Raw genomic sequence first — 15,354 nt, 5'->3', positions numbered from 1 at the left:
TACCTCATTTATATAAGTATTCATACCCCTGAGCCAATACTTTTTAGAAGCACCTTTGGCAGCGATTACAGCTGTGAGGCTTTCTGGGTAAGTCTCTAAGAGCTTTCCACACCTGGATTGTTGAACATTTTTTTCATTATTCTTTTCAAAATTCTTCAAGCTCTGTCAAATTGGTTGTTGATAATTGCTAGACAACCATTTTCAGGTATCGCCATAGATTTTCAAGTAGACTTAAGTCAAAACTGTAACTCGGCCACTCAGGAACATTCACTGTCTTCTTGGTAAACAAATCCAGCGTAGATTTGGCCTTGTGTTTTAGGTTATTATCCTGCTGAAAGGTGAATTCATCTCCCATTATCTGGTGGAAAGCAGACTGAACAAGGGTTTCCTCTAGGATTTTGCCTGTGCTTAGCTTCATTACGTTTATTTTTTTATGGTGAAAAACTCCCGAGTCCTTAACGATTACAAGTTTACCCATAGCATGATGCAGCCATCACTATGCTTGAAAATATGGAGAGTGGTACTCAGTAATGTGTTGTATTGGATTTGCCCCAAACATAACACTTTGTATTCAGGACATAAAGTGAATTGCTTTGCCACATGTTTTGCAGTATTACTTTGGTGCCTTGTTGCAAACAGGATACATGTTTTGGAATATTTTTTATTCTGTTCTTTTCACTCTGTTAATTAGGTTAGTATTGTGGAGTAACTACAATGTTGTTGATCCATCCTCAGTTTTCTCTTATCACAGCCATTCAACTCTGTAACTGTTTTAGTCACCATTGGTCTCATGGTGAAATTCCTCTCCGGTAACTGAGTTAGGAAGGACGTCTGTATCTTTGTAGTGACTGGGTGTATTGATACACCATCCAAAGTGTAATTAATAACTTCACCATGCTCAAAGGGATATTCAATGTCTGCTTTTTTCTTTTACCTATCTACCAATACGTGCCCTTCTTTGCGAGGCATTGGAAAACCTCCCTGGTCTTTGTGTTTGAATCTGCGTTTGAAATTCGCTGCTCGTCTGAGGGACCTTACAGATAATTGTATGTGTGGAGTACAGAGATGAGTTAGTCATTCAAAAATCATGTTAAACACTATTTTGCACACACAATGAGTCCATGTAACTTATTATGTGACTTAAGCACATTTTTACTGCTGAACTTATTTAGGCTTCCCATAACAAAGGGGTTGAATACTTATTGACTCAAGACATTTCAAATTTAGATTTTTTATTAATTTGTAAAAAATACAATTCCACTTTGACAGTATGGGGAGATCAGTGCCAAAAAAATCTAAATGTAATCAATTTTAAATTCAGGCTGTAGCATAACAAAATGTGGAAAAAGGGTGTGAATACTTTCTGGAGGCACTGTATATGTGGTAAACAAAGTAGCCCCCGAGCTGAGGCCTACTTCCTGCTCAGGAGCCATGTGTGCGTCATCCGCCAGAACAGAATGAGAAGCAAAGGTAGGGGTGGCAGCAGGGCTTCCCGCCAATGAAGGACGTAAAAAGAGCCACAACTGGAGCATAGCAGATTGTTTTGTCTGGTTTGCCCTTGTAGACATTTCTCCATTCCCCCACCCCTTCCTCTTTTCCACTTTTTTATTCCATTGAGAAAAACAGTGAGGTTCTTGGGGTTTTAACGCTAGTTTAAAGAATGACTTCATATGCTAGACAGGCGGTACATCTGAACGTCTGAATGGAAACCAACTCATGGTCATGAAAAGAGAAGATGCCAATTTGATTGTGGCCCATTTTGATCTGGAGAACCCATTTCACAAAACCGCAGATATGTAGTCTTCATGATGCTTGAAGTTTCCCATGAGAGGCTTTGAACCGACACCAGCCTTTAAAAATGTGGAATGCCAATGTTTCCAGAAGTGCTATTGGGTCAATAATGACCAAATTCTTAATTTTCCCCAGAATGATGTCTACTCCCAACCTCAAAGTCTCTGAAAGCTAAAATTGGGCTGGTGGCAGCATGGAAAAGTGGTTAATCTGTTCTTTTCAGGAATCTCTAGGACTTTGAAGACAGATCGGGGTCAAACAATCAGTCTCTTACTGAAGTTTTTTCAGTGTTATTCATACAATTCCCTTGACGAATTTAGTTTCTGTTCAAGGAAAAGTTACTAGTACAAATCTACAACATAATGTGATACTTCTAAGCTGAAATAGCAACTAAATCAGTTTTGAACATGTTACACTAAGCTCACTAAGTCAGCATCTTGTGTAATTTTTTTTAATAAGTACTTTTGATCCTGATTGGTCACACTGACCCCTAACACTAAGTGACACAGCGACAAAACCAGTGCAGTAAAGGGTATTTTCAGGGAGAGGGAGAATGGAGAGTTGACGACTCAGTTATTGGGTTAAATTGCCAACTGTCCTCCTGTCCTGACTAGACCTGGTCAGGAATAGGAGGAGGTAAGTGAGGTTTACTGCGGTTTAACTGCGGTTTGCTAGGCTTAATCTCCTGCTGCTTGTGTAGTTTTCAGTGGGACCTGCTGTCACTGCGGGCAGGAGACTGTTGCGGATCACCAACAGGCCAGACAACTAAGCATCAAGGTCACTGTCTACGTAGCCTACTGTATCAGCACATCTGTAGGAATTATTCCGAGAGGCTATCTGCATTTTGCAATTACCGCACTTCCTTACAAAATACATTTGTAGATTAGTCCACCTATTTTGAGTGTGGATTTCCACTCTCCCCTTATTGCTCAACAACAGTGCCTGGGTTGGGCCAGGTTGGTCTCAGTGACCCCTAGACATACTTCCAGAGAGGCCTATCTGGCACAGCACAGAGACATACAGTCAGCAGATACAGTTCTACAGCAGACAGCTGATGCATTAGTCTGCAGGGCTGCTTTTACATGTCATGTATAACAATACCAAGTCAGTCACTGAATGACTAGATGGATCAATACCAGGGCATTCAGGACTGAGCCAGCATACGATGCTGCTACTCTGGGCAAACTCACCAGGCAGCCTCTATGTATAGTAAGCTATGCTTCAGTGAATTTGCTTTAGAAATGTTTTTCTCTTTGAAAAATCCTGAATTGTTCTTATAGTACGTTGACCAGTATCAGAAACCAGCCCATGTGTCACTTTGACTTTGGATGCTGTCCAGATATGCCAAATCTGACCCACTTTCAAATGAAAGTGTGCAATGACCATCAGGGGTGTGAGGACAAATAGAGGTGATGTCAGAAAATAAGGAATTCCAGAGGCATCAGAAAAAATATGTCACCCCTGAATCATGAAAGGTTGGCCAAATTAGCCATTACACTGCCCTAAAAGCAAATGTAAAAAATAAAAAAAAGTATTTTTCACATCTTCAGAACAAGCAAAGGGAAGCTCAGTTATGGAACTGATGCTGACTGGATCATGGCAAGCATTCTTGTTTGCCTGGTGGCTCTCTAGGCACAATAGCATCCAATTAAATCATCTTCAGAATCTGTTTAAAGTTGTACAATTGAAATACTAAAAACAGCTGTGTTTCAATTATGTTAGTCTGCAAAATAGCTTACAATTTGGTTTAGGCTATACATTTCAAAGGCATTGAGCCAGTAAATGAAGAGATTGCTTTATCTGGCCATGGTTAGAAGGGATAAATCTTTCGTTAAATTTACGACAAAAGTTTTTTTTTTTTTTAATGCATTTTAGTAAACCCTAACTGTTTTCCTAGCCTTAACCTAATTCTCATAACCTGCTACGAAAAGTCAAATCACAAAAGCTATAGCCTGAGTACCAGTCTTTTTAGCTAACATTCCACTCCTTGTTATTGCCACGAAGGAGTGGAATGTTAACTAAAGAGACTGGTACTCAGGCTACAAAAGCAGTATCCCATCTAGTAAAAATCGGCTTTATCTGCCTCCTCCTACTTCCTCTACGAGCACATGGAGCCGGTGACAAGACTAAACCAGTTCCATCCGACGTCGACTTGAGGGCCAGTTTCAGCTGGCGTGTTGTCTTGGAGACGGCACCTCTATAAATACAGTCAGTATCGAGACACAGACGTACACTTTTAGTTCAGACGGAGAGCGCTATTCAGTTCTTTGAAAGATTCGTCTGACAAGGGGAAAACCAAGTAATTTTTTCCAGGATTCTGGTCTAATGGACACACTCTTTGTAAATGCTTTTTAAGGTAAACCTTAATTTATTCTACCTTTTCACAATAACCTCCCTAATTTATTTTAAACTGGTAAGTTAGGCTACCGGTATTCATTATGAGCTATCCAATTTGGCGTGTCTATTTTTTAGCTAGTAAGTTAACGTTAGAGTAATGTTATGGCTATGCCATATTTTACAAGTAGTAACGTTAGCTAGCTTTTGCGTAGCGATATCTTCTAACGTTAATATATTTTGGTGTTTTTGCTTGATGGAAGTGATGGGTTTGGAGTATGATTTGGACCTCGGGAATGTCATTAGCTAGCTACAGTAACGTTCGCTTGGCAAATTTATTTTATGCTGAAATTCATACTGCCAGTAACTACTGATGGTAGTTGGCTACTTCGACAAAGATCGTGTCCTTTTCGTTTTCCACTCGTTATTACAGCCTCAATGTCAAAATTGGCTATATCATAAATTCATGAAAATGTGCTTTTTGTTCTTAATTTAAGGTTAACAGTATGGTTAGGTTTACAATAACGTTGTAAGAAGATGCATTGAATGAATAGGGGGGTTTATGACTTTGTGGCTGTGGTAACTAGTGACGACCCAGGGTTTCTATCCCGAGGAGCAACATTGCGAGACTTCAGGGAATGCTTGCGAAACAGGCCAGGGTTTGGAATTTGAAGTGAGAAATTTTTACATAGTAGTTCATTTTGTCAATCTAAAGGCACAACCTAGATTCGAGACAATTTAAGTAGTTGAATATGTTGTTACTCCTACCTCGTGAAAGTCACATTGACACGTTTTCATTCAAAGGAGTGCCTTTGACTTAACGGCTTGCGCACGCGCAGTTCGGCGTGAGACAACGTTGTGCCCTATGACGTGTTTTTGCACACGAGCTAAAAGTAAAAGGCGTCCACATTAAAACAGTTTGGAAGAATATGTGCATATTATGATTACGTTTTTGTTCGTTTTGGGCTTCAGTAATGTTTGTTTTTCGGTTGTTGGGCACAGGACTTTTTTTTCTTGGGGCAAGCTGAAGTGGAAGCGGCAATAGTAACGTAAATTCACCCCATTCCGTACAAATGTGCGTAACCGCGACATTCAAACGAGGCTACAAAGAAAACTAATGGGACTGTGTTGACTTCAAAATCGGGGGTGTGAACTAGGTTTCTATTCAAGCGTTGATCGACATGGTAATGGCTCTATAGTATTGGAGAAAAGTTGAGAACTGACCCTCCGTTACATTTTGACGTGTCATGTCGTAACGTACAGCATGCATAAAGCAACTATTTCTGTCTTACAATCTCTCTCCACCAGGTGTAGCACTTCTCCCATCGTTTAAAAACAAGAAATGGACAGTGACAAGGGGGGATACCTGGTCATTTTTTTCATCATCATTGCATGCGATCAATATTCTCAAAGCCGCTGTTTACTTCTAAAATCACTTTAGCACCGCCCTAAAAGCCTGATTCAAATTCGACACAAACCTTCAAATAGGTATGTAATGACATTATATAAACTCTTTATAGTGTCTTATTTACATTTTAGAGGCGATAAGTTGGACAGATCGAGTGAAAAAAGCAATTTTCCCACACGACATCTGTCCTTCTCACTATCACGCATTAGTTTTGCTTCCCCACCCGCCATTTTTAAAAAGACCCGACGGGGCTCATTGCCTGCTTGAATTATGCAGAAACGGGCAGTGTTTAGGTCATGTAATTGATTTTGTTGGAAAGGGGAGAAATTGTGCTTTACAATGGTATTGACATTACAGTTGATCTGGAAGTATAACGTTTTTGGGGCGCTAAAATAAGGGCGATTGTACGGACCAAGGGGATGTACGAGTTTACGTGAGATTGTTACTGTTTGTCGATTTGAGACGCTGTAGCCAGTGTATACTTCCTCAAAATAGTCAGAATTAATCTAAGATAATGCAATGAATATGTTGTGCAATTTTACATCTAACTAAAATGTTTGGTGTAGTATTTTGCGATAAACATTTGCATGACAACGAGTGGTTTCTAATTGAATTACAAACACGTCATAGACTAATCTCTACTGTTGACCAATTACCGATTTCGGTTTGCCTCAAGAAAAAATGTGCCTGAACAACCGAGAAAAGGGGGGGGGGAAATGAACGAAATCCAAAACGAAAACAAATGTCATCATAATATAGGCGCAAACTGTTTCGGCTGGGAAGCATTGGGCGCCTTTAGCTAGCCAACTTCACCATGACATCGCCTACAAGTGTGATCAGGGATTTTTATTGGAGAAGCAGTTTCTGCCTGTCTTCATACTGTACTTTCTTTGTTTTATCCCTTTGAGAGGGACATGGCTAGAAGGGATCCAGCTTTTGTCAAATTGCTAACTCAGTTCTCCTAACCTGCTATGAAAAATAAAATCTGACGTTTATTTGACAGAAGCTGGATTATTTCTAGCCATTACTCTTTGAGAGCTGGAGAAAAGATTGCGCTAGTAGGCCTACTCAATAGTCTGCAATTCGGAATCATTGGGAAGTCCCTTTCCCCATTGAAGTTGACATTTTAAAATGGTTGGTGTAAGGTTTAGGGAGGGATTTCCCAAGGATGCTGTATAGCATTACTCAAGGGTGTGCTTGTGCAACATAAACATTTTTCATAGTGACCAATAATGCATTAAAGCAACTTTAAGCAAGTATATTGCCTATTCATCTGGATAAGACTGCTGCTGCTAACAGTAACTGCTCTTCCTATAGTGTGTTCTAAAATGATAATAGGTCTGGTTGACACTGAATGCAGGAAATGGCCATTAAACTCAACACAGCAAATTACACTATGTCCTCTTTATGCTACAAATGTTATTTTACTGTTTGCAGAATAATCGCTTTAGGAAAGCGCAGACTGGCTACTCTGCAGGCCCCGGCCTAGAGTGTTATGTGAAAGGTTTCAACTTCACTGGTGAACCGCCTTGGCTGCTCTGCACCTGATTAAACTACTTTGCCAAATTCCAACTCTTTCTTGTCCAGGTAAGAGTTGCTTTCCAATCCACTGTCATTTCCAACATGCATGTCATAATATTCTAGAATGGGTGTTAACAGCACATGCCTATGAAATACTGGGGTTGGTGTACTGTAGCGCTGGGAGTAATTATGCTAGTAATTTAGGCACATTCCAGTTCCAGATAATAATGAGCAGTCTTGTACAGGCATTTGAATGTTACTTTTAGGGAATTGTCCTTGTAAAATGTGCAAGTCATTGAGCCAACAGTGATAAGGCTATTCCTTGTAGCTGTGCTACCATTTTAACTCAGATCTACTTTTTCCACAGTTTTCTTTTGTGACGAATCTAAAAGTTATTCTGCGACCATGAACACTTTCGCTCCTGCCGATTTTGCCTTCCTGGAGGAGGGCTTCTGTGCCCGTGACATTGTTGAGCAGAAGATCAATGAGATGTCCATGTCGGTAAGAAGAACTTCCTGCTGTCCCTGATTTTGCTGCATTTGGTGTGAGACGTGACTTGTTGGGGCATTTGTCACTGTAAGATGTATTTCTTATTCGCTTGCATCTGTGTCTTTGCCCCTCCAGGATGATAAGGATGCCTTCTACGTGTGCGACTTGAGTGACGTGCTGAAGAAGCACATGCGATGGGCGCGTGCCATGCCTCGCGTAACGCCCTTCTATGCTGTCAAATGCAACGACAGCCGGACTGTTGTCACGACCTTGGCCTCCTTGGGCGCTGGCTTTGACTGTGCAAGCAAGGTATGTCTCTTTCTAAACATCTCCTGGTTTATTGAAATGGCCTTGACCCCCAACCCTGCTGCCCTGTGAATGTGTTTTCTGTTCTGATCGTGTCTGTTTTTGTCCCATCAGACTGAGATCCAGATTGTTCAGTCTCTGGGTGTGGATGCTAGCAGGATTATCTACGCCAACCCTTGCAAGCAGGTATCCCAGATCAAGTATGCCTCTGCCCACGGAGTGCAGATGATGACCTTCGACAGCGACGTGGAGCTCATGAAGGTGGCTCGGTGCCACGACAATGCCAAGTAAGAAACATCTCCACCGCCATTCTTTAGCCACACTGAAAACACTTGGTTTTGTAAGTAACTTATCCGGCTACTCTAGAAAAGTGCACCTCCAACTTTCCTTTCTCCCTGTCCAGACTAGTCCTGCGCATTGCCACAGATGATTCCAAGGCTGTGTGCCAGCTCAGTGTCAAGTTTGGTGCCACCATGAAGGCATGCCGGGGTCTCCTGGAGAGGGCTAAGGAACTGGGCCTGGATGTTATCGGGGTCAGCTTCCACGTGGGGAGCGGCTGCACTGACCCAGACACCTACAGCCAGGCCATCTCTGACGCCCGCTGTGTCTTTGACATGGGGGTGAGTGTCTTTCTGCTTGGAACTTATCACCTAAATTTTATAAATGGACCCTTAACCTCTCTGGTACAAGTGGGACGCTAGTGTCCCACCTCGCCAACAACCAGTGAAATTGCAGGGCACCAAATTCAAAACAACAAACCTCATAATTAAAATTCCTCAAACATATAATTATTATACACCATTTTTAAAGATAACCTTGTTAATCCAGCCACAGTGTCTGATTTCAGCGCCTAGCCACAGAACCATACAGCCATTTTCCAAAGAAGGAGAGGTGTCACAAAAGACAGAAATAGCATTAAAATTAATCACTTACCTTTGATCTTCATCTGATGGCACTCCCAGGTCTCCATGTTAGACAATAAATGTTCGATAAAGGTCATTTATGTCCAAATACCTCCTTTTTGTTTGCGTTTAGTCCAGTAATCCAAAATGCACAAGGCGCGGGCACTAAGTCCAGACAAAAAGTCAAAAAAACGTTCCATTACAGTTCGTAGAAACATGTCAAATTATGTATATAATCAATCTTTAGGATGTTTTATCAAATCTTCAATAATATTCCAACCAGACAATTCCTTTGTATCCTCACGGCCGTGCACGAGACTTTGCTCATGGCTTTCAGCCCGACTACTGGTTCAAACAGCTCTTATTCGCTCCCCCTTCACAGTAGAAGCCTGAAACCATGTTCTAACGAATGTTGACATCTAGTGGAAGCCGTATGAAGTGACCCCATAGACACAGTATATTGGATAGGCAATCACTTGAAAAACTACAAACCTCAGATTTCCCACTTCCTGGTTGTATTTTTCTCAGGTTTTCCTGCCATATGAGTTCTGTTATACTCACAGACATCTTTCAAACAGTTTTAGCAACTTCAGAGTGTTTTCTATCCAAATCTACTAACAATATGCATATCCTTGTTTCTGGGCCTGAGTAGCAGGCAGTTTACTCTGGGTACGCTTTTCATCCGGACGTGAAAATACTGCCCCCTACACCAGTGAGGTTAACCTGCAGTTGGCCCTCAAGTAGGTCTAACTCAACTTTGTTGGTTCTCTTTTCTGCAGGCCGAGGTGGGTTTCAACATGACCCTCCTGGACATTGGTGGCGGTTTCCCTGGATCTGAGGATACCAAGCTCAAGTTTGAGGAGATCACAGCAGTTATCAACCCAGCACTGGACAAGTATTTCCCTGCCGACTCTGGGATCCGGATCATTGCTGAGCCAGGCCGCTACTACGTGGCCTCTGCCTACACCCTAGCTGTTAACGTCATCGCAAAGAAGGTCATCATGAACGAGCAGTCTGCCTCTGACGGTATGAGCAAATTGACTCAATCTGCAAACTTGTGGTTAATGCCTGGCGTGCCAAATAAAATTGCATCACTCAATCAAAAGTAATAGCGAGCCAAGTTTCATTATAATTTACACAACTCTGCCCCTACAGAGGATGACGATTGGACCAGTGACCGGACTCTGATGTACTATGTGAACGATGGCGTCTATGGCTCCTTCAACTGTATTCTATATGACCATGCTCACCCCTTGCCTACCCTGCACAAGGTAAGTTGATTAACACACCATTTCAATCAACCAAACTAACTCACACAAAGTTGGTCCATAAAACCAATAAAATAAGTCTGACAATTGTTTGTTAATCCCTGTTCTCATTATCTATCTACAGAAGCCAAAGCCAGATGAGCGTATGTACCCCTGCAGCATCTGGGGACCAACCTGTGACGGCCTGGATCGCATCGCTGAGGTGTGCACTCTGCCGGACATGCAAGTGGGAGAGTGGCTGCTGTTTGAGAATATGGGGGCCTACACCGTGGCTGCGTCCTCTACCTTCAACGGCTTCCAGAAGCCAGACATCTACTACATCATGTCCCGCACAGCTTGGTAAGTTGTTGGGAATGTGAATGTGGCAGCATCTCTCCATACAGAGATGAATCATCAATTCTCAACATTCTTTCTGATTCTAAATCTGTCTCGGTGTTCTCTTGTCCTGTGTAGGCAGTGCATACAGCAGATCTGTGCCCAGGGGATGCCCACCCCTGTTGAGGATGCGTCCTGTGTGACATCCAGCTGTGGCCATGAGAGCAGCCTGGAGCTGCCCGCCAAATCTAGCCAGACCTGTGTGCTCTAAACACCAACATAATCTCATACATACCCACTGCCACTCTACCAGCCCAGCACCCTGTGTTTTTATTAATTTTCTATTTAATGTTGTTTTAAAAAAAAAATAATAATTAAAGGCCAGTTACTTGACGGGAGAATGAGGGGCATGTTAGTGCACATTTCTCACTTTTCTGTATGAAAGACTGAGATCTAATCCTGAGCTGAGGCTGAATCTCTCTTAACATCACTAAAGGTACATCTCAGAGGGTTGGAGTCATATTGTTACAGGGTTCTGATTGTCTTATGCCTACAAAGGTTGTATGTTCAATTCTAGTAGGGGCCACAAAACACCTTAATTTGCATTGACCATAAATCGCTTTAGATGAGAGCATTTGCAAAATGACAATGTAAATGTTACATGGCAGTGTCGTAGGGGATTTTCTCTTGTAAACTCCAATTGCCAGAAGGCTCCCTGTTTCAATTGAATCCACAACCCAATCTCATGACTCTAAAGGGGCTGTTTGAGGGCAAATTTACTTCTCCAGGAAATGGCTGCTACAGATATTTAATTTTCCCCGGTCTCCTCTTTCATACAGAACCCTTTGTTCAATGTAGGGACTCGCCATGCAGACTGTCCCTCTTCTCCTTTTCTGTATTTTTTTTAATATATTGTCTTTTGTTGCTAGGTAGTATGTCAGTTAATGATACAAATAATAATTGTTACTATTGACGATGCATTTTAAAAAGAATACGAAGGAGATGGGATTGCACATTTGTATCACTTTCCTATGGAAACTTTTTTTACTTTTTTTTACTTTTTTTTTTTTTTTTTAATAAAATGTGTAGGTGCAGAGCTGAATGTTGTGGTTCTTTCTGGGGTATAGTCTGTATCCTTTTGGTGGAGATGGATAACACCGTGAGGATATTACTACAGTAGTTAAGTGATTCACTCTTATTAATAATATACAAGTCAAGTTGGGACATACCTACTCATTCAAGGGTTTTACATTTTTTTACTATTTTCTACATTGTAGAATAATGGATGATGACATCAAAACTATGAAATCATGTATTAACCATCGTAGGATACTGCCGAAGACTAGGGTACAGAGTGTGTCTGTATCTTGCATCCTGGTCCATGAAGCTGTTAGAGTTGATCATTTGGAAGACATGAGGAAGCTGCACCAGAACCTGGCAGATGGAGCTTGTTATAGGCATATTCTTTGTGGCAACCTGGAATAAGAATGTTAACATGACTTCATAATACTCAATTAACAATGCTTCTAATGTCATGGGGTTGAAATCGTACAGACGGTGGATTGAAGAGCCCTCAGGCTAAGTGCACACTGACATGGCCACGGTAGTTGAAGTGCTTGGATGGAGTTGAACAACCGTGTCTGGCGATAGTACTTGGCCCAGCTGTTCAGGTTCCACATGCACGCTGGAGAAGTCCACCCCATGGGGGTCCATGGGCTGCAGGTTCAGATGCTTCATCACATACTTAAAGAAAGCACAGCAGGGATTGTGGTTAAAGCAAAACTGAGAAAAGTTCAGTGGAGTAGAAGGAAGGTAACCCACTAAAAGACTAAAGGCAGCCTGTATAATGCAAAAATTATACTTCCCTGAACTTTACAAAAGCAGAAGCAGACATTTTTGGCTTGGTTTAACACTGTCCTTATAACAGAACTGGATGAAATATGAAGGCGACTTAATCTAGGCTACTGTTTATCAATCCAGCCTAATCCTACCAGTAGATGCTCCCAGTTCTGCATGAGGAAGATGTTGGCCTGGTCCACCACCAGCATCTCAATGGAGGACAGGAAGTCAAAGCCACGCCCTCCAGCACCGTACGCAGGCAAAGCGGAGACACTATAGTGATGTCAGCGGAGTAGAAGGGTGTGTAGAGCCTAAAAATGCTTCTCAAGATGGACACACCTGGTTTGGAGAATGGGGGGGGGGGGGGGGGGGTCAAAGGTTAATAATGGTCAGAGGTAGAGCTGGGCGATATGGACAAAATTCCATATTGCAATACATTTACATATTTTTTTGCGATAACAATTCAGTGATAAATCATTTTTGGGGGAGGAGCTAGAGCTGGGCGATGTGGACAGAAAGTCATATTGCGATAATTGTAACTTTTGCTCGATACCAATAAATTCAACATTTATATATTTCTTTATGAACATTTACTTTACATTAGCGGCAGGGATACATTACCATCTTTTTTACCCTAGAGAATCAGACAAAAATGTAGGCTACACTCCACCTATTGACTTCTTTGCATATTCAAGCCTGTCTCAAAATACAACACTGCTCCTGGAGGATGGTTGGCCACCCTTGGTAGCCTATAAAATATTGTAACTTTACAATTACGGCTCGAAATAAAAAAAACGATAAAAAATTAATCTACAGTTCAAAACAGACTCTGGTTGGATCTGTCATCCCAGAGTCTGTTTTGAACTGTAGATACATTTTTTATTGTTTTTTTTATTTCGAGCCGTGGAGGGAATTGCACATTCAACAATTAAGCAATGAGACTGATGCAACAGATCAGACGTTTAGCTTAAAATGTTTTTTCCTGCTTGTCTCAGACAAGAGGACAAGCGTTAATGTCGAGCCCTGTAATGCATAGGCTATTGCTGTCGACCAAAATTTGGTCACTAAATAATGGTTTTAGAATAATCTACAGAAGCATTGCATACCAAAACCATCTAAAATTACATATTTAAACAAAATGCTCTGGTAAGAGGAAGGCAAAGTCAGTCATTTTCGGTTTATAGTCCCAACTCTAGTCAGAGGGAGAAGCAAAAATGGAGTGCAATCTATCTGATGTGTTGGGAGAAAGGGGTGGTGGAGGTGGACATGAGAGGAGGTTAAACAATGTTGGCCGTAAAACTTTAAATAAGCACACATAAAAATGTAATTAAGCTCAGATGAATGATGTGGGCTTCCCTTGACCTGAGTCTTGGCATTAGTACCAGCTGTGATCCTTTTCACATCCTCCTCGCTAATCTCTGTATCAAGGCACAGCTTAAAAGGGTCTAGAAAACCCAGGAAGCTCTTTTAAAAATTTAAAACACATTGAAGCATTGTCTTTTCACTTAAAACTCTGCTTCAGGAGTCGGTTGCTGCACTAAGCTATGAAGAATTCCAGGGCTAGATAGTGGATACAAAACCAGAATGAAGGAGGACAATTGAAATCTTACTCAATGTTTGCTTACCTTCCTTCTCCTCTTGTTCAGCAGTGCTCTCTGCACCCTCCTGTTCTCCCTCTCCAGAGTAGTTGTTCTCCAGACAGAACTGAGACTCATGCTCCTTGTCCTCGAACTCCTCTCCTCCTGCTGTTTCATCCTGCATATCATCTTCTCCCCTAGCGGACTAAACTCCAATTCATGGTGAAGGAAGTTTATGATGAACTTCATCAACAGAAGTTCATCATAAACTTCCTTCACCATGGAGTGAAGTTTAGTCTGCTACCTCACCCCCTTTATTTGATCCTGCTTCCTCCTCATCTGCCTCTTCTGGTGTCGCAGTCAAACCATTTCCTGCTTCTTGATGTTCCTCATCTTCCTCACCGTCACTGCCTAATAAAATCAAGCAGAATAGAAAATTCTCATTTTAAATTCTGATCTGATTTGCACTCCATGACTGTTCTAAAGTCAAACAACAATCATGACATAACCAATATTCAATATATCTGCAAGCGAAACTATGGTTCAATCAGTGTGCACTTTCACACTTTCACTTGCCTTCACTGAGATGCTCTTCCACCTCTTTATCCTTTACACTCTTCTTATCTTCGCTTTCGTGGTCTGCAGGGCAGCTGAGAGTTGACAACAACTTCTGATATGTCGACTTTTCTCTGGTTCGTCGTTCTCGTCACTTTCAGCTCTGGACTGTACCAGGCTGTCTGGCTGTAGCAAAGAGAAAACATTATAAAACACAAGGTTGCTATGTAGCTAGGAAACTAGCTAGCTAGCTAACTAATTGCAAGTCAGATAAGTAGCTAGCTGACAAGACAGTAGACTTACCAGATCCAATATTTGTGTTTTCTCTGCCTTTTCTGTGACTCTAGAATAAATCATTTAAAACATTTGATTTATATTATATGCAGTGTCAAGGGAGTAACATGATGTATAGCCAGCCAGCTAGCTATAGAGCCACACGGTGGAGGTCTCATAATACCCTTTAAACCTAACGGTCAAACAGTGAAAAGGGCCTCCCGAGTGTCGCATCACTACAGGCCGAGGTTCCATGCTATGTCATAGCCGGCCTTGACCAGGAGACCCATGAGGTGGCGCACACTTGGCCCAGCGGCGTCCAGGTTAGAGGAGGGTTTGGCTGGCCGTGATATCCTTTTCCCATCGTGCTCTAGCGTCTCTTTGTGGCGGGCCGGGCGCCTGCAAGCTGACTTCGGTCGCCAGCTGGACTGTGTTTCGTCCGAAACATTGGTGCGGCTGGCTTACGGGTTAAGTGAGCAGTGTGTCAAGAAGCAATGCGGCTTGGCAGGGTCATGTTTCGGAGGATGCATGGCTCTCAACCTTCGCCTCTCCCGAGTTTGTAGGGGAGTTGCAGCGATTGGACAAGACTGTAACTACCAATTGGATATCATGAAAAAGGGGTAAAAGTACAAAAACAACAACAGGGAAATGATTCCAATTGTTTTTTCACCATTAATTTCCCATGGGGGCTGTATTTTGTGTAGGCTTACCCTGGTGTGTCGGTTTGATCTCAATTGGACAAGGTGACTTTTATCAATATATTCAGCTCTATTTAC

At 41.9% G+C, this 15,354-nt stretch overlaps 1 protein-coding gene across 1 annotated transcript; it reads left to right on the top strand.

The window, feature by feature from the left end:
* Nucleotides 1–3,941: 3,941 nt before the first annotated feature.
* LOC120060379 (ornithine decarboxylase 1-like) lies at nt 3,942–10,738 on the top strand. Its single transcript, XM_039009660.1, has 10 exons — nt 3,942–4,147; nt 6,971–7,120; nt 7,422–7,555; nt 7,679–7,852; nt 7,964–8,136; nt 8,253–8,469; nt 9,531–9,777; nt 9,907–10,022; nt 10,144–10,358; nt 10,473–10,738. Exons 3-10 carry the CDS (start codon nt 7,460–7,462, stop codon nt 10,603–10,605), a joined length of 1,371 nt encoding a protein of 456 aa, XP_038865588.1. The 5' UTR covers nt 3,942–4,147; nt 6,971–7,120; nt 7,422–7,459; the 3' UTR covers nt 10,606–10,738.
* Nucleotides 10,739–15,354: the final 4,616 nt, after the last annotated feature.

This window comes from Salvelinus namaycush, chromosome 15 (assembly GCF_016432855.1).
Source record: "Salvelinus namaycush isolate Seneca chromosome 15, SaNama_1.0, whole genome shotgun sequence".
NCBI lineage: Eukaryota > Metazoa > Chordata > Actinopteri > Salmoniformes > Salmonidae > Salvelinus > Salvelinus namaycush.
The sequence above is the reverse complement of the archived record's forward strand: the minus strand, read 5'-3'. Positions and strand labels throughout refer to the sequence as shown.